General features: G+C 41.1%; 1 protein-coding gene and 1 long non-coding RNA gene across 2 annotated transcripts; one reads left to right on the top strand and one right to left on the bottom strand.

Moving 5' to 3' along the window:
* The first annotated feature begins 242 nt into the window (after positions 1-242).
* CIMIP1 (ciliary microtubule inner protein 1) lies at positions 243-4,884 on the top strand. The gene is made up of 4 exons (XM_082065443.1): positions 243-299; positions 906-987; positions 2,004-2,102; positions 4,493-4,884. Exons 1-4 carry the CDS (start codon positions 259-261, stop codon positions 4,646-4,648), a joined length of 378 nt encoding a protein of 125 aa, XP_081921569.1. The 5' UTR covers positions 243-258; the 3' UTR covers positions 4,649-4,884.
* Positions 4,885-6,056: 1,172 nt separating this feature from the next.
* Positions 6,057-14,194, bottom strand: LOC309446112. Its single transcript, XR_014185416.1, has 4 exons — positions 13,960-14,194; positions 9,159-9,413; positions 8,743-8,822; positions 6,057-6,281 (listed from the first exon to the last, which is right to left on the bottom strand). It is a non-coding gene; the product is annotated as an uncharacterized lncRNA (long non-coding RNA).
* Between the last annotated feature and the right edge of the window lie 9,359 nt (positions 14,195-23,553).

Genomic DNA, 23,553 nt, shown 5'->3' with positions numbered 1-23,553 from the left:
TAAATTACATAGTTCAGACAACACCTTCTCTTCTGAAATACGGCTGACTCCTCACGCAAAATAACAGCTTTTCATCGTCTTAATCCAAACATCTTTTCCTACTGAATAACATAAAAAATAATAATTTTAAAATATCAAATACACGCCCCCCCAAAAAATCACTGGCGAAGAAACAAAGGAGCCGCCGCGAGCGGAAAACATTGCGCGCTCTTCCCGCCCTTTTTCAACGGCCGTCGCCCGGCAACGCCTCAGCCGGACATGGCGAAGCTCTACAACTTCGTAGCGCAGGACGAGATCTGGTAACGGCCCCGGCCACCTCCTTCCCCGCCCGCACAAGGCAGCTCCGCGTCCGCTCCCCGGCGGGCAGAGGCTGAAGGAGTTTGTTCCTTCGTTCGCCTGTGTTTGCAGAGCGCGTGTGCCCATCGGATCTGCTGTCTGCAAAAAGCCCAGGGGTGACAGTGCCCTGAGGTGGGACAGCCCTGAGGGGACACAGGCGGCAGGGAGCGCTTCCCTGCGGCCTCCCGCTGGGAAAAGAGCCAGAACGGTCGTTTCATCAGTCAATAGTAAATGAAATATGTATCAAAGGACACTGATGCTTATTTCCTTTTTTTTTTTTTTCTTTTTTAAAGTATAGTGAATTTGATCTCCAATTCCTAACATAAACTTAATTTGCAAGGTAGCATGTTCACACCTGCTGTTTCATTTCCAACCCTTGGAAAACGTTTTCCCATTATCTCTGTGTCAGACAATTGTTAACTCGCACATAAACTTGTTGTTTTGAGGTGAAGGTCTAAAGATTTGTGCTAAAGTGCTTTGTGACATTTGTAGTTGGGTTTGCATGTTGTTTTTGCTTTTTTAATGAAAGTTTACTAAGTCACCTTAAGTATTTTTTCTGTTTGTTTCAGGAAAAGAAACATTGAAACTGAACTAGAAGCTGCCAAGAGGTGGTCTCACAAGTGGGGATTCTTGAAAACACCTCTTGAAGAGGTAAAATTGAATGGCACATAAGCAACGCATTAAATTTACATGGATGCAGATTTATCGAGACACAAAATTACAAGAGCACAGAAGACTAGAAAAGTACTGAGTATGCTTTACTAAGCCAAGTTCCGAGGTAGCAAGTGCACTACTTTTAAGATGGGTTCAAAGTTTCAGTTTTCCTCTGAATAAAATATGGCAAATGGTAATTTATATGCGATGCGTATTTTGATAGAATTCTCTTGAGAAACATGACTCCCAATAGTGTTAACAAATACTAGATGCACACTGACAGGAAAATATTTCCCCTTTGTCTATCCATATGGTAGTTTTAAAATCTAGGAGAAAAGGTTCTAGCTAATTAAAATTTTCAGTGAGGGAATTTACAACAAATGACAATATTTGGAGACATGACTGTTCTCAGCGATGTTTAGATATCAGAATATAGTAGCACATAATGTTACTTTTGGAATCACAGTATTTCATTGCTAAAGAACAGGATTGATGAGCTATAAATGTACTTTCCATGGGGCTAGAAGTACTTAATCTGTTCTAGGATATTTTGGGAATTCCTATATGCATCTAAATTAACACCTTTGAAAACCTTGGTGCTCTAGGTTTCGAAGTTCATCCTTTGCACATTACTAATAGAACTACAGCTGAAAAGTTGACAAACTGTGCATTGTTCCTATTGGTGAACAAGTGTATTTAGTATTTATTAATGTTTGTTTTGTGATCATGTAAGATATATTTCTAACCATTTTTGGACCAGTGATACAGTTAAGAGAGTTGGAATCACTCAGCAGTATTTAGCCTTTCATCTGAAATTCAGAATTACATTGCTTTCTGAAACCAAAATATACATTACAACAATTTCCAAAGCACTACGATAAGCAGTCCTGTTTCAGATGGAAAGAACAGCGAGTTCAGATGCAACAATGATGGGAATGGTGCAGGTTTCAGATATTACAGCATATTGCAAAAGATAAAGAATCCAATTTTTAATGTTGATGTTTTGGTTTTAGTTGATTGAAGATGAAAAGAAAGAAAATACAAAGCCCAAGATAGAGCTTCCAGAACATCTGCAGGTTCGACCTGTGACACCTGTGGAAAAATACATTAAGGTTAGAAAATTAGATTTTAAAATTGCAATACAGCAATATCGGTCTTAAGAAACCACACAAGCTCTGAAAATCAGTTGTCTTGTAGAGGTGGGCCTTTAACTAAAGGTCAAAGTAAATTGTATTTGCAACTCGAGCAATGCTTTAAAAGCATTCATTTAAGACAAGGAATTGCCCTTTGGATATGGTGGTTAGTTCCCAGAGCTTTCACTGTACAAAACCATCCTTTTGTGAAGCATCTCCCCCAGGCACTCCTCTGTGACACCCACTAACAGGTCAGCTGTACAGCTCAGCACAAGAGCCTGCTCACAGAGCCACTTATGCTGACCATTCACTTCTCTAATATACATATATTAATATATGTCTTATTTCAAGGCCTATCATAACCCTAGCTCTCTGTTTTAACTATTGATTTAGATGCAGTCATTTTTCTTGCTGTGTATAAAACAGTCTTCTTTCAGCAGAGACGCCGCTGTCCTCTTTAGTGGCACAAATTAGCAAGAAGCCAGTTCTAATGAGCCAGTTCATAACAATATGAAATGATATTATTTATATTCATATATCCTGAGTCTAAAAGTTGTCAAACAGCTGGAAATTAGAGTGCCACGTGGATGGTTTGATTTATAAATGTACCGTGTCAGAATGACCAACGAATAGGATAACTACACAGGCAGCTAAATCAGTGACATTGGGAGAGGAACTTCACAAAAGGAGGAGCAGAATATGCCAACAAAAAGGAAGGTTAGTCCACTTAGAAAAGATTAAGGAAACAAAAGAGATTGGAAATTCCTAGTTGCTGAACTGGCTTTCTTTCAAAGGATTCCAGGGATGGGGACATAAGGTGAGGAAGCAGTAAAAGCTTTTACTGAGATTAAATTGAAACAAATGTTAAGAGCTGGTGCTGAGTATGGCAGAGAAATGAAATGACAGCATTTGTGCCATTAGAGCTATTTCAGTTTTGTCTCAAGCCTCCAGTTTCAGTCAAGTTTACCTGTGCTTCAGCACAGTGGGGGTGTACATGTGTTAACAAATTGCGCAGCTAAAATCAGCTCCTGCAGCAGCATGCACAGCCTTTTGCATACTGAAATAGGGATCGTAGTTTCAATTTCATCTCAGAATCTTTATTTGCTAAGGAAGATAAGGGTTAGCTGTTATTTAGATCACCCTTTACATCTTCAGAGTGAAGTTTAAGTCCTTATTCAGAACTGTGTGTCCTCCTGCACGTTTGCCTTAACAGTAACAGTCATCAGATCTGTTCTTCTCTCTAGGTTATGTTAATAATTGCTTCTTCATAGTCCCTTCCCTAGATCATAAGTGGGACATGATTTCCTTCATTATTCTGCTCAGTGGGTGGCACTTTTGGCCATAAAAATTATCTTTTCAGAGGAACTGCTCCACCTAAATATCATAAACATTTTCTAATCTTGGCCAAAGAACAAAGTGAAGCAGCTCTGGCAAGAGAACTGAAACATTGTTCTCTTGCTGTGTATTTCTCTGCTAAGTCCCCAGATGCTAAAATGATATAACGTGCCCAATTGAGATGATTCAGCCAAAGTAAGCACAGCAGTCAGTGAACAGAGGCTCTTGGCTTTTGTTTTGTTTCCTTTTTAGCTAGATTAGTTGCAGATTAACTTGATGCTTACCCATCTTTTAAAGTAGAAAGAAGGTGGAACAGCTAAGCGGTTCTTGATGCAAAGGCCAGCTTAGTCAGAAATATCTTTAGCATTTGGCCACAAAATGATTATTCTGTAGCTGCGTTGCTACCAAATACATTACAGCAAGTGTGAAATGCTATGTCTCCTGTTTAGAGAAGCTATCTCATTTTAAATATTATTATTATCATTATTATTCTGTAAGGGAAAAATCTAAAGCTGAAAATAAAATTATGTTGATAATGTAAAGCCAGTAAAGCCCTTAGAAAGGTACTGAGCAAAACTTTTTTTTGGAAAAAAAAAAAAAAAGTCTGCTAACATACACTACTAAACAATAACTTTTTGGTTTCCTGTCATACATACCTATTTAGGCACTTTTTTAGAAGGGTCATAAATTAAAGTTAGTTACTTCATTGGAATTTGTCCATTTTACTTCTCTCTTTCCCTGTGCCTTGCTATAGAATAGGACCTAAATTATTCTAATAACTTTTTAAATTATAAACTATCCTGTATTATAAATCAAGCTTGCATGCATCTGGGCTTTCTTTTAAAGTTCTTATTTCCTTCCATTAATGTCAGTGTGTGCTCAGGATGTTAATTCAGCAGATTGCATTTTAAACCACTATTTTTCATAAATTCTCATTTTCATCCACACTGCAGCACAAAAGAGGATGTTGCATGATAGAAATTACAATAAAAAACCTTTTAATCATTGAATTCTACATGTCACTTTTGTTCTAGGTGATGCCATCTCCTCCAGTACCGAGGACCACCCAGGGGTTCATTGGCTGGAGATCAGCTGTTCCAGGGCTGGAACTTGAACGTGGTTATCAAATCCTCAGCTGCAAAAGTGCCTTTTTTAAGGATTTGAAATGGCCACGTGAGCCCTCTGACTGACAGGAAGAAACAACAGGCACGTGGATCCATTTGCATCCCTAAGCTAACATTCTATAGTAAACTGTTGGACTGTTAAACATTTATGCTTTAAAAATGGTTTATGTAAACATGCACAATCATTTTGGTAAAGTCCAAACATTGTGATGTAGCATTGTAGTTGTTACTGATTTTTTGAAATGTTTGGCATCCAACCTATTAATGCTGCTTCAGGTTTACTTAGAAGTAACAATGAATAAAGTCATATAAAGAATGCAGAGCAGGTACTACTTTTATTTTTATTAATAAGACTATGATTTTAAAATATTTCTTGGAAGTCTATAAAAAACGTGTTTTGTAATGACAGAACACGTTTTTATAATTGTTTCTCCGTGCCAGCCTTCATTCAGACTCAGTTTCACAGCAGCTTTTTCAAAGATAAATACAGACTGACATGTTCCTGACAATCCTACCCTGCTGCTCGTTCCCAATCCATCACTTACCAGTCCTGGAATCTGCGTTTAGAATTAGTTCTCAATCAGCACCCTGACCTGGCCCACTACTGAGTTGCTCAAGTGCCTGTGCTGGCACAAAAGCATCACTTTGGTACAGAAAAAGAATAAGAGGCAGAGAAGAGTAGCAGGCAGGACTTAAAGCAGCTGCTTAAAAGCAGCTTTCCTCAATAATAAAAACAGAGCAAAAAAACCTACACCCGCAGAAAATAAAATTATCAGACTTCTTCATAGTGCGTCTACTGCAGCTTTAAAAAAAAAAAGGTAAATTGTAAATACGGTGAAGTCATAATTATTAAATGCATTGTCTTTTGTGTTGTGCGTGCTTTACTGGTAGTTTGTTTAGTTACACACAAAAGTGAGAAATTCCCAGTGCAGCTGTTTGAATGGTATGAATAAAATATACAAAGGCAACAGTGACATAAAGTCACTTTCAAAAATCAGTTTTGGGATCAGAACAGTTTTTGTATGTTTTTGTTTGTTTTTTCAATTAGTTGATCAGAATGCAAATGTGTTACAAAGTATTTACATTGCTTCAGTTTTGTTTATATCAATATTTATACCAACCAAGACTGGTGAAAGTCTCAGAAATAGGAGGCGATTGCACTGGGAGTCAGTGATGGAGCTACCTCAGTGCCATGGAGTTCAGTCTTGTGCCTCATTCCCTACCTGAAGGTTGGCCAGGACTTCTGGAAACTCAGGAGGAGACTCAGTTGTAGCAACTGTTGGCAGCATGTAGTTCTAATTGGCTAACGTGTTTAAACGAGAAGATTGTTTAAACAAATAGCAGCCTCCAAGAAGTCAACACAGGCAGCTCCTTATTACTTAAAGAGGCAAGAGTTTCCTCTTTAATCCTGCTGCAAGATCTCCTTTGTGTTCTGCAGCTATCAATATCTATTTGAGTCAGCAGTAAATCCCTAGTTTTCATAGCGGTAGGTCAGCAGCTAGTGTTTGTTCTTTCCTTCTTCCCAAGAAATGACTCACAATGATCAACATCCCACCTATTTTTTTTTATTTTTACATCCATTTCCAAATGCCACAAAATATTTTACTTTTCCCATATTCTTCATAAATAACGGAGAAGTGACTCATATCCTTTGGAAAGATTACCCCAGAATGAGAATACATAGCTTCATACGCATTACCTAAAAAACAGAATAAAGAATAACTTGGAATTCGACTCTGGAAATGTAAGCTAAATTGCAGTTTAGCTATTAACGTGTAAACTGTTCTTTGAACAAGTAAAAGAATTGCAAGAACAACATTTTAAAACAGTGTGCTTTCTTGTCATTGCTAGGTTTGTACCTTTATTTGTTTTAATGGTTCTTCAGTTTACTTCAAGCTCACACATAGATCCTCTTTTCGGATTTATATAAACAGCTATAGTAAAGATTACTATGTAATTTACTAGCAAAAAACCTACATTAATTTAGACCAAATGACAGGGGAGCTTCAAGATCAGTTTTTACAAAATGTTATGTTGGAGAACCAACGCTGGCACCTAATATCTAGTGGATGTTTGTATGAAGTGAAATCCAAATCCGTATGAGTCATGGTTTGATTTTGAAAACCAAAATAAATTCTTTGTCCAGCGTTTACAGTTGGACATTTCTGAATCTTATTCTCAATGTCTGAATATTAACTCTGTACTAACAGTAAGGCTTTTATATATATATACTTTCCATCATTTAAAGTACTTCTACTTCAGGAGATAATTTGATATAACCTAATTTGGGATGAGTAAGGAGGATTGTCTAAAATTTCAACTCTTCTATCAGAAATCTGTTGGTTAATTAACACATGTATTCAGGGGTTTGGTGTTCAAGAATATGTGGAACCATAAACCTGAGTATTACTTTTCCCAACACTTTCAGTTTGGCCATTTATATCAGAAAAAATTGTGTAGAAGTTGTGGATTTGCAGCTGACAAAGAACTGCCCAGTCACCTCCCCCAATCGTGAATCCAAAAGGCCGATACAGAATTATTAAGTCGCCTTATAATGTTTCAAACCTGGCATTTGATTTGCAGAAATTAACCTATTTATTGGAGCCAAGTTGGGCACATAAATGTCACTGCACACTGTAAAATATCACACCATCTCCAGGGTCAGGACGGTGTTAGTAAACTCTGTGCACGCACTGGGCAAAGGCTGCAAAACAAAATTAAATTGCTTCAAAAATGCAGGAAAAGATAATTTTAATTCTGTATAGAAGTCTTAGACCTGTGCTGCTGTGCATGTCAGGGCAGAATGGCATGATCCTAAACATACATAAGTTTCACAGTTTATTTTCAACCAAAGCTTGAAAACGATGTGCCAGTCTATTTTGATGTTGTCTTTGCTAAAATTTTTCAGAAATCTAAAGCCATCTTATCTTTTGTCATTTGTTTCAGATAAATTTGTTCTTTGGTAACAGGCTCGTTTTACAAAGGAACTATGCTTTCAGAATTGCATATGCAAAGATGTTACTGTACATGATACAGAGTCACCACAGCTGGACATGAAAATAGGTCAGAGACGCATCTTTTGCCACCATGGACGTGTGCCTACGTGTACTCTCCTGGGTGTGTGATGAAATAACAGCAGAGGTTTAAATGGCTTGTATTTCAGCTGAAGAATTATGAAATTGGAATTATATTTCTCACAAGCACTTGCTTTATAAACAACAAAATTGGGTGACAAAAACCTGGTGTGTTTTCCTTCACAATGTGTTCTTTTCTGTGCTGTTAGAACTGGCACAGAACTGGCACTTGCTATTTATAATTTCATTAATATATTTTACCAGCAGCTCAGAGTTGAAAGATTATTATTTATTTAAAATGCATTTTGCATCAAAGAATAAAGATTTCTGAATAGATGGTAGCCAAATGGTGATTCTGAATAAGTAGCACCACTCAAACTGCAGTCACCACACAAGTGTTGCTACACATTTTGAAAGCAGCAGAATGAAAAGTAACCACGGCATGTGTGTAGCCAATTGATCAAGCTACTGGAAAAGGCAGCCACTTAGGGAATAAATCTATTTACTGTTCTGCATGAGACGTTTCTACAAAGTTACATGCTGTGCGTGTCCTGCTGGATGCCCACTGCAGTGCTGAGCTTGTGCAAAAATCACTGTCTCCAGTTCCTGCTATTGGCCACTCTGTCAGCCTGAGGCACCTCGAATTCTGCTATCATTTGCCTAAGAACAAAACAGACAGGGTAGATTTTCTTGTTTTCTTTTCAGAAACGGCTCCCCATTCACACACATCATTTCCCCTGTTAGTGAAGGATTTGTTGTGGTTTCTTCCATGTTCTACGAAGTACCAAAGCGACAGACAGTCTAACACAGTCATTGGCAAACAGAGCAGAAATCTCCACTCCCACGTGAAGACCGACTCAGGTTACTTCTTGCATTATGTTCCTAAACATGTTGTATTTAGTTCCCCTTGAAACCAGAAGTGTTAGTGCAGCAAGGCAGATAAGGCCCGCTCACAGACTATTACCTTCTTCCTGACTCCTGTGGTTTTCACATCCCATCAAATTGTTAACTTAACTAGCTGAAAGCACCTCAAACCATTTCATAGCACCAGAGTGTAATAAATTTAACTGCACTGGAAAATGATACCGTTGTGCTGTGAAACCGCTCAGGTTGCCGGTGAACAAAACGTCACCCCTTCAGTCTGCTCTATCGCACCCGGAAAAGACCTACAATATCGAGAAATAAATTCAAAACACAACCAGAAACTTAGTGAAAACAATACAAATCTGATTCATGTTGCACCAGTGAAGCGAAACACTGGAAAGGATCATTATTTTTGTCAGATGGATTGGAGACAATTTTGACTTGCTGCTCACACAGGTCTCAGAACTTGCTCTGTTACACAGAGAACGTTCAAATGGGTTAAAAATAATGCCCTTTGCTGTGTGCCTCAGTGGTGGATTGATTTCCATAATTTCCCTGATAGAACCTGAAGAGTACCACAGGGCAGCTTTTCATAGCGCAGAAAGACGTAGCGTTGCCACCTTCGAAGTAAGACTTACCAGCATAAGTGCTGGGTGTCACAGGCTCTGACAGGGTATGAAATGTGCAAAACCATCTCAGGATGGTGGTAAAGCCGCCGGGCACTGAGGGCAGGGCTTGCAGAGAGCCTGGAGCTCACCAACAGGGTTGTGCAGCATCTTCCTCTGCACCATCACCAGCTGCCGCGGCTTCAGCTGCCACCACGCAACACTGCAGCTCACGGACAGTCCACGGCTGTTCAGAGAAGGATGGGATGAGGTCAGACCATCTGATAACTGTAAGAGTAAACACAGCAGGTTAATTTAATTCCTCATCATTTAAGCAAATACAACTATATTTACTATAACATGCAAATTCCGGCTGGACACATGTATTCTTCAGAACGTCATTTACGTCTGATCCCCAGGGTAAGACTTTTCCAGCCTTTAATGCTTTAGTTATTCTTCAATCAGTATATTGATCTCAAAAGTAACATTACACAGCCTTAGTAAACCTACAAGTACAAAAAATTCACTATGTGTTTAGCAACAGCACTGGAAATTCAAACATCAAAGGCTGGTTGTTACTTCTTGGTGCTTTTTTTCTGAGAGACAAGAGCATGTGAAAAATCTGCGCTTAGAATAAGCACACTGCCTACTCTTTGGAAATGCATAATAGAGGTTACATTTTATGGAAGAGATGTGCTAAGTACATTATAGTACAATACATTAAAGTACCTTTTTTTGAGAGTATCTCTGATGATAATTACCTGTCAAATCTTTCATATCATTCAGGTTTATTACTCCTGACTTGTGTCAGTAACAAAAAGCTCAGAATTTTAATGATAGCTAAGAAAAAGGTAATCATGTTTCAGGAAGAATGGTGCATTTCTTTTTTTCTATTTCAGTGAATATTAGGTTCTTGATTTCCTAGTAGCAAACTAAGAAAACTCTGCCCAAGTTTTGGCTTCGTTTCCCCACAATTTAAAATGTTCTATAATAAATAAATACACTTTAAGTACTAGGTTTACTTTTAAAAATAATCAGCATGAACGTATTCCATGGTACAGGTGTGAGCTGCTGCGGCCACAGGCAGAGAGAGAAAATGGAAGTTTGAAATGCCTTCCAGCCCTACTCCCTACATCTCTGTACCTCCCAGAACACAGCTCCAGTCTGGGGCACCTCACCTGTTCCTCAGGCATTTCCAGTGTATCTAAAGCCCTATGGCACCCAAACCTTTGAATACTTGGGTGCCTATCGAAACTTTAGATCAGACACAGTTTACCCAACTGAAGTTGCACTTTAAGTCAAAGGACCATAAATCTATCGCCATTCAATGTGCATTGCACACTTATTGCAATAATAAGGCAAGCTTGGGATTTCCAAGTCTGTATTTATTCATTTAGTTGTTTTGGAATGAAGAGGTTACATCAGTAAACCCAGAATCCAGGAAATTAATTCTAATGGAGATGCAGTTTCACCATTTTTATTGTGAGGCAGCTCCCTAGGTCTGGTCCAAGCTCTATTGTTTCTTTATCATGTGATAACCTTATGCACCCTGGTTTAGGTGAGGTGCACGCTGCAGTTGAAATTGGGCCAAAATGTTGAAGTGATTAGTCGCTACAACGTGTTTGTATTAATGTAAATTACACCTTGTGGTTGCAGGTTGTGTACGTTGCCCGAGTTTGACTCAGCTTTGAATTTGGCCCTTTCCCTTATGTTTTCCCTCCCATGCTTTATCTGTTTCACTAAAGAAGTGAAATAAAGACTGAAATACCCCTGAGAACTTCCAAGCACAAAAATAGATGCAACCACAAAGAAACAAACACAACAGAAAGAATCTTCATTCCTCCCCCTGTCCTTTTAAGTGATTCTGCTGACACCAACTGACTGCAGGATCAGGCCTTGCAGGTACCAGAGTGGGATTAAACACGGCTGAGCAGTATTCCAGTTAAGCACTGTTTCTGTAACAGCTCCGAGAACAGCATTGTTTGGAGTTCTAATATAGGGAGTGTAGAAATGGCCATTTTTCTCTCTCCACTTCCTTGATTAAGGCTCTTTATTTGATCCATTTTTCCCGAGTCTGCTTTCCAGAAAGATCACTGTAGAGAAGTCTCGCACCCAAACAAGCCGCGGCAGCCTTCACCCCCACACCTCCACTCCCCCTCCCGTCTCTTGCTTTTTGGGAGCAGTGGCTCCAGGCTGCCGTGTGACACGCGCTGTCTGTCTGTCCTGCCGAGTGTGCCACGCAGCGCCTGCTCCAGCCTGACCCAGAGCTGGCAGTGCCGCCTCGCTCCTCGCAGCCCGAGCGCAGCCCCCCTTCTCCTCCGCAAGTGAGAGACGCTTAATGCGCTTTATTCCTCACCGGGGAGCAAGATGAACCCGGCTACGCTCGTGAATCTCCTTTGCTTGCTGACATGCGTCAGACACAACATTCTCATCCTTAAAAGCTGGAGCGAAAACAAAAATAAAGCAAGAGCCCAAAAAAAAAAAAAACCCAGTGAGCTGCAGTGTCTGTCTGGAAAAAATAAGCAGCCATTATGCTCTTATTGCCAGAGCACAGTCATGTTCTTTGTTTAAATGAAAGCTGCAGTAATTCCTTGTGCCCCCCATCATGGCCATTACAGCTTCCATCTTAGCATTATATTTGCATGATGAACAAACCCCACATATTTATGGTCTCCTAGTAGAAGGCAAGATGCAGCTGACAGGCTGGAGCAGAAACAGGGAAGGACAGCACTTACTGGTTCACTTGGGCAGAGACACGTTGTTGCCCACCTCATTTCCTTCCTGGCTATAGTCACAAGCAAAGCTGAGTCCTCTCTGGCAACACATCTTTTTCAGCACATACCAAATTACCTATAGAATATAACAAATCTCATCTGTACATCATATCCACAAGGCATCAAGACAGCACGTAGTCCAGAGGCATTTACGGCCAGTGAAGAATTTAATGCCTGCGAGTCTCTCTCTCCTCTCCCAGAGGCGAGAGAAACAGGCCACTGTAATGGATGGTTTGTTTGTGGTATTGATTTATTAATTTGTTACATGCTAATCATTAATCAGCATGCAGTGCACAGACAATACAAGAGGTCAGACAATCAGCCATGTAGTTTATTACCCACCAACCTGCCAACTCTTCTCCAGAACTCACAGAGAAGCTCGGGTTTGTTATAACACCAAAAAGCAGATGAATCGAACTTCAGGCCCAGGAGGGGCTTCAGTTTCATAAACTAAATGCCAGCACTGTTTGGACTCTTTGGGTTGAATTCAGCCATGAAAGCACTACTAACGAGATCAGGGAGAGCTTGCCTCATGTCCCTAAGGTCAGAATTTGGCTAAACATATGCAGAACATGTTTGGCTCATCACACATGTGCATATTAAATCTACATTCAGCAGCAAGGGAACAGAAAGTAAAGATACTGAAATTGGACTTCAAAGATCAGGATGCAATTCCACGGACTCCCAGGGTGACTTTGGCCACAACAGTCACTCTCCCTTGCTTCAGTTCCCATCTGTAAGAAGCAAAATAACCATCCCTCATTTTTACTTAATCCATCTTTGCTATTTAGACTCAGGGTTCTTTGTAGTGGTGTCTCTTTCTCAAAATACATCAAGCTCCCAGCACGCAATGTCCTCCTCAGAACAGCCTTATGGAGATGTACCAGAAAAAAAGAACCTTATAAAATATCCACTGATGAGATAAGACCACCAGCACAACAATGCAGCGAGCAGCTGTAATCTGTGGGAGGATTCTTTCTCTTTGCCACAAATGCAATCTATTTTTCAAGACACAAGTTATTCCCTTTCATAGCATGGTGAACTAAATATCTACAGACAACTTGCCTTCCAACCAGTACATTTTTCAAAGGCTCCCAGTAGTTTGTGACATTAAATAGAAGGTGTCACATCTTAATGACAAATATTAGTGCTAGCCTGCTTGATTAACATAATTTGCTTCTCCATTGGATATTTTATTCCAGATGAGTTGCTTTTCAACCATATTTTCTAGGGGAAAAAAATATGCATTCTGACGTGCATGCTAATGTGCCCTCTGCAATGACCTCTTATCTCCAACTTTTCATTCTCACCTCCCATTCTCTTCAGTGCATGAAATAAGCTCTAGCAGCAGCTATTGGTCAAGAGTCTCAAACACTGGACACCCGCCAAGGCTTTTGGGGTGTTTAGCACAGACAAAAGGTCTATTCCTATGACACACACATTTAAATTTAGCACTAAACTGGTGGAAAAAAAGAGAAAAATATGTAAAATGTCACTTTCTGACAAGCAGAAAATTAGAATTCATTCCCCTGAGAATTAAATGGACTTTTCTGCTTCCAGTCACTAACTATGACAAGGTTAACATTTTTCAGTCTAATGACTAAGGACATTAAGTGTGTATGCGAATAAGAAATAAAATTACTAGAGGGTATTAGCTAAGTGTGTGACAACAGCCTAAACTGACAGCAGAACTCCAAGGATGCAGATTTTAACTAACACTGATCGTTTGCTGTGGAGAACCAACGGATAACAGAAACGTGGGGTACAAGTACCTGGAGGTCATCTTTCTTTCATTATTATTATTATTATTGCAACATCAGTAACCCCAGGAAGATGTAAGTCTCTGGGTGGGGGTTGAGCGCATCTCAAAGAGCGTCCAGCACCCTTCCAGGGACACTGCACCGGGCAGCATGTTAGTCAAAGGCCACAAAATCCTGAAGAGACTCAGAATAGGGAATATTCCAAGTGCATCTCTTATTTCCCCAAGGATCCTTTCACCACTCCCAACTCATGACTCAATTCTGCTATGACATAAGGATTAGGCTATGAGATCAAGTTACCATTTGTGACTTGCTTGACCTTCTGTCCTTCCCAGTTGAGTTTTCCCTGTAGCTCCTCACTGAGCTTTGGCAAACAGAACACACGCAGCGATGGCTTCGGGACAATAATGGATTTCCATCTAACGCAGCACCAAGCAGCGAGGCCTCAAAGAAGAGAAGTCTGTGTCATTGATACGCCCTAAGTACTAAGATACTGGAAATTACCAACTGTTGTCAATTTTTCTAGACATAAACGAAACTGAGACAGTAGAATGTAAGACAGGAACGTTACCTTTCTTTTTCTGTGAAAAATAAGTGTAAAAAAGATGTTTAGAGATAAGGGTCAAGTTTGAGAAAGCACTTTTAAACAGGGGTAGTTAATATGTTATCTAACAGCATGAAGAAAGCTGAGAGGACATCAACAGACCTCAATGCAGAGAGCTCTCCTTCTATTATTTCTGCTTTGATTTGGTTTCAAAAGCTACTTGACCACAACTGAGAAAAATCTAAAGCTTACAATTTAGGGGACAAACGGAACATTAAAAAAAAAAAAAAAAAAAAAAAAAAATTTAGACATTAGAACTAAAAAGGAGGAAAGAAAACCAGAAAACAAGTACTTTCAAAAGCATGGAATCTACTTCCAGATAAGCCAACTGGAAAGACTGACCAGTTTCTCTTTGCTTTACTGTGGCCCAGCAGCGTGCTCATCAGTCTGAAACAACACATTGTTTTTCTAGTCTAAAGTCAGTGTGATGGACTATCAGGCAACTCAGAGATGTTTCCTGTACCATCAAAAGCTGGATTCTCCTCTATTCATCTGCAACTAGCAGACACGCATCTTAAAGCCTCTGAAGGATTTTCGCTCGGTCAAACCAGCACGAAAGGATTCCGGCATGTTTTTACACCAAAAGCCAAGGCCTGACTCTGTCCCTGTAACTCACGGCTGTATTTCCTCCATCCTCCTCTTTGCTTTACTTAGTTTGCTCCCAGAAAGAGCGACATCTATACGTGGAGATCTTCAAAGAGAAAGGTCATCGTAAACACAGCTGTTGTTTACAAGCCAGTTCACGGACTGACGATGCTGAACAGGAACCTCTTTAGCAGGACCAGCCATTCTCAGCCCTGCGGTGAGCGCAGCTGTAGAACTGAGCTCTGTGGGAGGAGAAACATCAGGACAACTGTTCACCTTGCACGAGACTTGCCCAGTGCAGCGTGTGCCCTTTTCACCACGCTCTGATCTGTATTCCACGCTGCTCTCCAACTGGACTCTAGTACTTCTGGTCCTCGGCCTCATTACCTCACACTTCCCTACAATAAACTGCATAAGCCACTTATCTGCCTGTTACCCTGATAAATCCAAATCATTTTGGATGAGTTTGTTTTATTCCTCTGTCCCCTACCCTCCTGCCCCTCCAACTTCCTCAGCTGTTATTTTATGTCATCAGCATATTTAAGGCACTTCTGAAATTACATTCTGCTCAAGGTCACTGCACTGAATTTAATTTTTTCCTCCCTTACAGCACATCAATGCTTTAACTCCTATCTGATTTATTTATACTGTTTATTATCAGAGACCAAGTCAATCAATACAGGCTGTAATTCAAACACACACACACACACACACATTTGAATTATGCATACATACACTCATCAAGAGATACAAGACAACGGCTATAGCCCAAACCATACCTCTAACATATGGCCAGCTTATAGGTAAGGAGGCTCATAGCAGCAAATTTTTATACCTTGACTTTTGCTTGACCCCAGTGGTTGTTTGATTACTGGAAACCACAGGAATTGAAATAGCATCACAAATTCCATGGAAGAGGCTTGGGCAAGGGATCTCTGTGTTTCTTATCCCGAGCCAACAGGACTATATTTTAAGACGGGCTTTCCGAGTTGACTGTTCCCTTATTCGCTTCTGTACACGCAGGAATTCTAGCAAAACACCATCAAACCATCCCAGACAGTCATGTCAAGCAAACGTTGCAAACAGAACAGTGTATGGAGAACTGAAACTTGAAGGAAAACCAAAGCACTAACCTCAATTGCAGCCTAGGTTGGGCATTAAACCAACCTAAACGGGATGCTGGAAGCACAGCAGAAAGTGAGTAGCTTTTGGCTTCCCTCTGCAAACCAATATCCTTTCTAAATATCGATGGTCAGCGTGATCCTCAGTCATGGCTCACAAATGACTTCTGGTTGTCTTTGAACACAGTTGGTGGTTACAACTCAGGGAACACTGCAAATTCAGAAAATGAAGGCAGAGAAAGCATGCACGGCTTCTGCTCTAGGCAGAGATTATGCTATAGACAGAGAACACAGACACTGGAGGCTTCAGGGATTTGGGGCACAAAGATTGATTAATCAGAAAATTTCAGTGGGGTGCATGAAGTTTGGGAAAGAGGAGTGCACACTGCTCTGTACAAAAGCATTTTGTGACTGCTTAGTTAACTTCAATGCTAACAGCAGTCTATCATGCTAAGTAAAATGCAAAATGGGACATCAAGGTCCACCATCATCAATTTTGGGGTCTCCGGACTAGAAAGCAGATCTCTGCATAGCTGTCACCTTCACGATTACATTCCCCAGCTGATCTGCAGTTCTTTCCCTTTCTCTCTGGCCTTTAGTACCTCCTTGTTGCTCTTCTCTCTCCACCTTCTCCTCAGCACAGATCCTTTGCAACCATCTTCTCTAAGCAATCACCCTCTCTTCTAATCACTCTCTGGAAAAGTAGTTTCTGTTTTTCCTCACTGATACAAGGGCTTCTGTTGCACCAGAGCTGCTGTGGTTCATACCATGCAGGGGCACAGCTTGGGGTGTCAGGGATTGAAGTGCAGCCTCTCTGAACTCCTCTTGCATTTGATAGTGTTGAACTTCACCTTGTGTCTTCTCTGGTCTACAGTTACACAAGTTCCAGGAGTCTCTTTCAAATTTTGTTTTAATATTTCACCATTTATGCACAGAGAATATTTTGTCTGCTCTATCAATACAGTTCTGCTTGGTAACTCCCAGTTTGAATGCTGATTGTGTTTTGCATAAAATTAACTAAATTGCAGCCATTCTGTTTCATTGGTACTTTTTGTCTCCTTCCTTCATGAACAATGTTGGGGAGATTGCAAGCTGACTACAATTCTCTTTCCTAAGCAAGAGGAAAACAACATCTAAGAGCCCAATCAGTACAAGTTTCCTGATGGCTGTTGGGTTTTATAAGCTACATTGTACTCTGGCATTTAACAATTTCTGTTCATGTGATTCACTTTAAGAAATGAATGTAATGATTGCCAGAGTGTTCTGCACTACTGTTGCCTATTGATAAATATGGAACAGGTATAACAACAAGCTTGCTCTTTTTTTTCTGATTTAAAAATTCCTTGAGCTAACAACTTATTTGTACAATGCCAAAGTAATGATAGGTCTTTGCTCTTGAGTTTCAATGTTCACTTTCCATAGGGAGGCCTGCTGTAGGCTGGATTTCACAGGTAAAGCACGATCAATAGTGGCTTTAAGCTTCCAGAAGCACTGATGTAACACACAAGCACAAAACTTTACTCAGGTGTTGCCTGAGCCTGGAGGGACCCATTTCACCACAGCTGTGGAAGTCCCATCAATAAATTGCACATTTTAACAGAAATTGCTTCACTGTCTTCATTGAAAGAAAATGTAACACCAGATAGATTTCAGGGCTGTGAAGAGGAGCAGAGAAGAGGCTTGTCTGCTGCCTAAAGCAAAGCACTTGGTCAGCGGGTGGGATCCACACATCCCGCAGGGAGACACATCGTTCTCTAGGGGCCTTAGGATAGGAAGCAGCAAGGTGCTCCATTTCTGCTCCTTTAAAGATACATCCACTCACCACTAGGCACATCCTCACAGCATCTCATTTTTGGCAACAGCACCAAGTGTTTCTCTTCTGCAGCATCTGTATGGGAGGAGCTCGGAGCGACAAAGTAAACATCAGCAAGTTTGGGGTGTAACTCAGGTGAAATTAAAACATTTCTAGAGAAAGGAGAGATGTTTGGGGAATGTTTCAGTAATGTTTGAAAGTATGAAAGGTGACAGTTCAGAGACATCCAGTGACTATTTCTAAATAGCAGCACTCACTGTTTCACGGTTGCTGAGCCTTCGCTTTCTCCAGACTCTGGGGGAGCAGCAGCAGCACAATGACTGTGAGCAATACAGGAGACTGGCCGGGCAAGAAATGGGGGTAAGCCGATAAGAACGTGTGATGAATTATTCCTGCACTTGTCATCTTTACTTAACTTACTGCCCTTTGCATCCAGGGGAACCACAGTCCTTCCAAAAGAGTTGCTTTGGATTTCTTAATATTAGGAGACAGTTGTGATGTTTGTCCTGCCCTGGGCATAATTAAACTTAAGGCATTTTTATTGCATTTTCTTCTCCATGACAATTTTCCTGTTTCTTCATCTGAGGATCCCAAAGTTCATTAACAAGACCTCACTGAAGTCTTCTAGAGACCGATCTTTTCCCTGTGCTGTAGCATAGAGAAATTAATGTTTATAATGAAAAACAATGCACAAATCCTTTACTTGCCTGTGTTTCCTTTCTTTGAAGAAGTTGTTACTACAGCTTCCTTTCTAGAACAGAATTTTGCACACCAGTGCAGCAGAGAAACAACATTCACAGGGATCCCTGATGCCATGTAAGACAGAAATCAAGTTCTCAAGATCATATACGAAGCAGCATCAGAGCTGAGCAGAGATTTCAGGAACTCACAGCCTCAGTCTCTTCCGCAGCCACATTTCTGTTGGAGCTGAACCTCAGTCTGCTGTCTCCCCCTGATGCTGGTCACCCAGTTCTCTCTGTGACATTTGCTGCTCTTTCCCAGAGTTACACAACGTGCTGCATAAAGTCTGAAAGCAACTACAAATCCTCTCCCCATTTCTGGAAGCTTGAGTGCAGATTAGACAGTCTAGACAGACAATAGGAAAAAAGAATAAGGGATTTCTAAGGACTTTTCTGTATAATCCTGCTTGCAATATTCAGCTGGTCAGAAAAATGCCAGAAGCATCATATTTTTATATCTTGTCTACTGATCACTGATATAATTTGTGATTTTGTCATTCTCCTAAGCATTTATTAATAAGCCTATATATTTAAGTCACATAGAATTAATAATCAGCATAAAACCTGTTCAGGTGAACTTTGTTTAAACAATACCATGAATGTGTTGCCTCAAACCAAAGGAATTCTGCACTTATTTGTTCATGCTGATGTTGGCGTGTGTAAGCGTTGCTACGTGTCCTCCTGCATCACAGTAACCAGCTTCAGAAGCGGTACCTCCTGTAGCCTGAAGTTCTGGACCTTGGTTTATTATGTGATTAAAATAAGGAATTGAAAGAGGTATTTGTCATCTTAGATTTGAGACACCATACGTACAAATATCAATTCAGAAGGAATACAGGGCTGCTGCCTTTGAAAGGCTGGGTAGGTTGGCTTCACAGCTGGACACAACTGAGAAGATGGGGCTCAAGAAGAGCAAATAGCAATTTTTTAATACAGGAATGGGGAAGAGAAGACACAGGCATCCCGCTCCCGCAGCGCCCTCTCCTGCCCCCGCATCACCGTCCCACTCCTGCCGTTTCTGTGTGTAACCAGGCAATACCAAACAGCAATTGCAACAACAAAGTAAAACAATCGCCCCAAAGCCCTTTCAGTTCCCCCAAAAAGCTGAAGTAAAGGGATATTTTTGTTTGATCGCTCTAGAGATTGAATCTGTGGTTTTCATTTCTCCATCCCCAGTTCCCGCCCGCTGTTCTCAGACCAGCGCAGAGTGCGCTGGCAGGAACACCCAAGGCAGGCGCAGAGCCCGGCTTTCGGACTGGGCATCCAGCCAGCTCTACACCCTGCATAAGGCAGGCAAGTGTTTAGGGGATGCAGCTGCATTTCTAAAACATTCCAGGTCAGTATTTTAACATTACTAACATGGAAACTAGGCTTAGGGACTCACTTCCAGGAAGCTGAGGATTGCGAGTGCAGGGAAACAATTCCCTGGACAGACTAAACTATCCATCTCTGAGCTGGGCAGCCACATGCCTGGATACCTGCCACGTCACATTTGCTGTGCTCACCCCGAGCAACACACCATATTTCTGTCTGAGACTATCTGACAAGAAACATACATGGAAACACTATTCAGATACCCCTTTTCCTGGAATATAGGGCACCTCTGCTTGGGTACTGCAATGTCCTGCTTTGCAGCCCTTCTTACAGCACTAAGTCTATGTAACTTGCTTCCATTCATTCTGTGCACACAAAGCAAAGCTGTGAGCAGAGCATTTAACTCGATTCTTAGTCCACAGCATTAGCCACAAGCTCTCCCTTAAGAAATATAAACTAAAGGTATCCAAGTTCACAGCCAGCATCTTTTGGATCCACATTTCATCTATTCCTTCGAAACAATGCTGCAGCACAGGACACTGATTTTTACTGCATTTGGGATAGAGCTACTCCCAGGCACTGATCTGGAACATGAACTTTAAGTATTGAGGCCAAACTTTACTAATTACCTAGATATTTACATAGCAATCCTGGTATCCGTTAAAGAATGTGTTCCAACACCAGGAAGCAAGATCAGCCCACTGGTAGTCTCCTGGCTGTGCATAGGGCTTTGCAAGCGAAAAGGCAGCAGGGCCAAGTTCTCAGGAGTGCTCGGTTCCCACTGGAACCACCACTTCTATGGTTAATTGGAAGGTAAGTTCTGAGCTCTTTGGAAAAATGTCTCTAAGCAACGCAATGGAAAATGCTCAAGATTGAGCACTGAGTCCTTGACTAAGCCCTCAGGAAACAGACCAGCAGCTTGGCTTCCTTCTACTAATGGTCTCTTCATGCCTCTCTTGAGTAGTATTTTTAAAGCATTTAAGGAATCTTAGATACTACGAAACTTTGAAAGCAGATGAGCAAGTCTCTTCATCCCATCACTGGCTTCAGAAAACCCCAACCTTCGAAGTCCTGAGGCTTAAAATGTTGGAGACACTAAGCAAGCCCTGGGCAATCATAATTAGCCACGAACACACACATCAAATTCGCCTGCACCCTCCCATGGCAGACAAACTGCCCCACTTATAAAACAACCCTTAACTGATCTGCCAGAGGCAATAAAGCCACAACTGGATTAAAGATCTAGGGATTTCCAGTCCCCTGAAATACCCATTAAACGATATCACCCTGGTCTGTTGCCAACTATTTGGAAATTACCTTAGCAAGGAGCATTCCAAAGAGAACCTGCAGACAGGCTTGAGCTCTCCCACAAACTGTATTAACTAAATGGCCACTTTGGCTAGAGAACAATATTATAAATACTTAAGCTACAAATTAAGAGCATGTTTGAGAGCTGTGCTGTCAAGCCAGTTGTCATCTTAGCCACAGCATCACCAGTACATGAGCTTGTTTCATAACTAAAACCTGCAAATCCTGCCCAGTGACCTATATTTGAAGCGTGGGTCTCTGGGCAAGTTACTGACTGGCCCTTGAACCGTGTGTATTTTAGGATGTGGGACCAGACACCTACTGCAAGGCCCAACTGGGCAGGCTGGAGTCTCAATGTGACAAGGCACAGGAGGGGAGGCAATGCCACCTGCGGGCCACAGCGCACAATTCCTTTCTGAAGGCAGCTGCAGTTTGTTCCAGACAGATCTAATCAGTGGAATTAACAACCTGCCTACTGAACAAATGCTCCAGCCCTTTGCTCATACACAACTGGACGTTCTTTGTTCCATTCAGGGGGACGTTGCTGTGGCCATTCCCTTTGTTCTGGGAGCTGTCACTGCAAGATGACACTGTGCTTCGGAGACAAGCTCCGAGGAAGCCAGGCTCAAAACGCTGGATTGAAGGGAGCACTGTCAGAGAAGGCGGGATTTCCTCCTCACTCTTCAGTGCTCACTTTCCATGATTTAAAAAAGCAATTAACCAATGTCCTTTCATTAACAAATGTCCTTTCATTCAGGACAATCAAGTAAGCTCAGCCAGCCCAAAGAACTGCCCATTGTACAAATGCAGGTTTCTGGGGAAAGAAGAAAGAAGGCTTATTTAGTTACAAAGCAACAAAAAAGCCCAAATATCAGAGCCACAGAACTGGTGCTCGCAACTCCTGTTGTATTTTAGTGGCTGATAAAGCACTGCACAGAACTGGTAAAAAATAAGCTTTTCTAGATACAATAACAATAAATAAAAGAGTGAAAATCAGAAATCCTGTTTTCCCATATGAATTTCTCCAACACCAGAAGCCATTACGCTTAGCAAGAACAGTGGTTTTCATTGTCTCCAAATCTACGTCAGAACCGATGTGTTGAATACACATAGCGAGGCCATTTGGGTAAAATTCTGTGGCCTGAGTAGGCAGAGGGTGGAATGCTGTGCAGTCACAGCCAGGTAAGAATTGTTCTGCCTCAGAATATTACTATGTCTCAGGAGAAAACTTGACAGTTTCAACATGACCGCTGTGGCTGGCAACAAACCGCCATGAAAGCTCGCTGTGCTACCCGCTCCTTTTCCTGCCCCAGTCCCAGTAACTCTGCCTATGGCGCGGTGCCCCAGCTGCAGAATGGACACAAACTCTGACTGTCAAAAGAGTAAGCTGATTCTTTTTAGGTATTAACATCTCTTATTCATACTCAGAGGATACATAAATCACTCCAAGATCATGTAAATAATACCTGCTTGTTCCTTATTCTTCTGCCCCATCTTGATTCTCTAATAATGCTTATTCATCGAATCCCCTTGGATGAAACATTAATTTGGGTTTTCCTTTCATACAGTTATTAAGCACCATAAAAATCTTACAGAAATTGTTTCTCTTTGTAATCCCTCTACTTCTAAGTTTGTTGGAAAAAGACCCAAGTTTTTGGGGAAAACTAACAAAGAGACAACACTGGCCATGTAAGCCCAGGTTCCTTAGGAGCTAGGTGAGACTTTGGGCCTTAATTCCAGCAGACAACTCATAAACCTCGGCTGCCTCAGGAAACAGTCCCGTACCACATTCTTTTCCAGAAGGAGCGTTGGTTTTTTTTTTTTCTCTTTTTTTTTGCAATAAAGCCAAACATATGAGTTCTGAAGTGTTGCTGAGAGGCCTCTTAGGAACAATTTTCAGGTGCCTCATGCTGCTGTTCTTCCTGAGAAATCATTTCCATGTTGGGCTACATCTTCCACAGTGCACCATGGTTTTCTCATCTAGTAAGTGGAAGCACTTTATTACAGCAGCTGTATGGTTATTTCTTGATTTTTTTTTTCTTTTATTTGAAAAACCAGCAGTGTCAAACTTCTTTCTCTGGAACTCCTACTCCAATATACCTTTCATTTCAAAAGGGACCGCTTGCTTTTGTTGCACATCCTTCTATTTTGTACTCTACACTGAGAAGAATCTTCACTACACGGGGAACTCAAAACATGGAGAAAAAACTACACCAAGCCGCCAATTCAATTTGCCCAATACCAAAACACAAGCCATTTGTGGCATGAGGCAGAGGAGCTGCTTGCCAACAAACCACAACACTACAAGAGTTAACGAAAGGCAGCAAAGAACCCTGCAGTGCCCATTTGCAGTGGCCGGGGAAATGCGGAGGAACAGAATGCGATTAGCCAGGTTGGAGTTTGGCCAGG

Source organism: Streptopelia decaocto, assembly GCF_964273445.1.
Source record: "Streptopelia decaocto genome assembly, chromosome: 14".
Taxonomy (NCBI): Eukaryota; Metazoa; Chordata; class Aves; order Columbiformes; family Columbidae; genus Streptopelia; species Streptopelia decaocto.
Note: the sequence above shows the minus strand (reverse complement) of the source record. Positions and strands in the feature narration are given on the sequence as shown.

Coding starts and splice junctions, on each gene's coding strand:
- CIMIP1 (XM_082065443.1), top strand. CDS start 259: ATGGCGAAGCTCTACAACTTCGTAGCGCAGGACGAGATCTG. Junction 988..2,003: donor TGAAAACACCTCTTGAAGAG/GTAAAATTGAAT, acceptor TTTTGGTTTTAG/TTGATTGAAGATGAAAAGAA. Junction 2,103..4,492: donor CTGTGGAAAAATACATTAAG/GTTAGAAAATTA, acceptor CTTTTGTTCTAG/GTGATGCCATCTCCTCCAGT.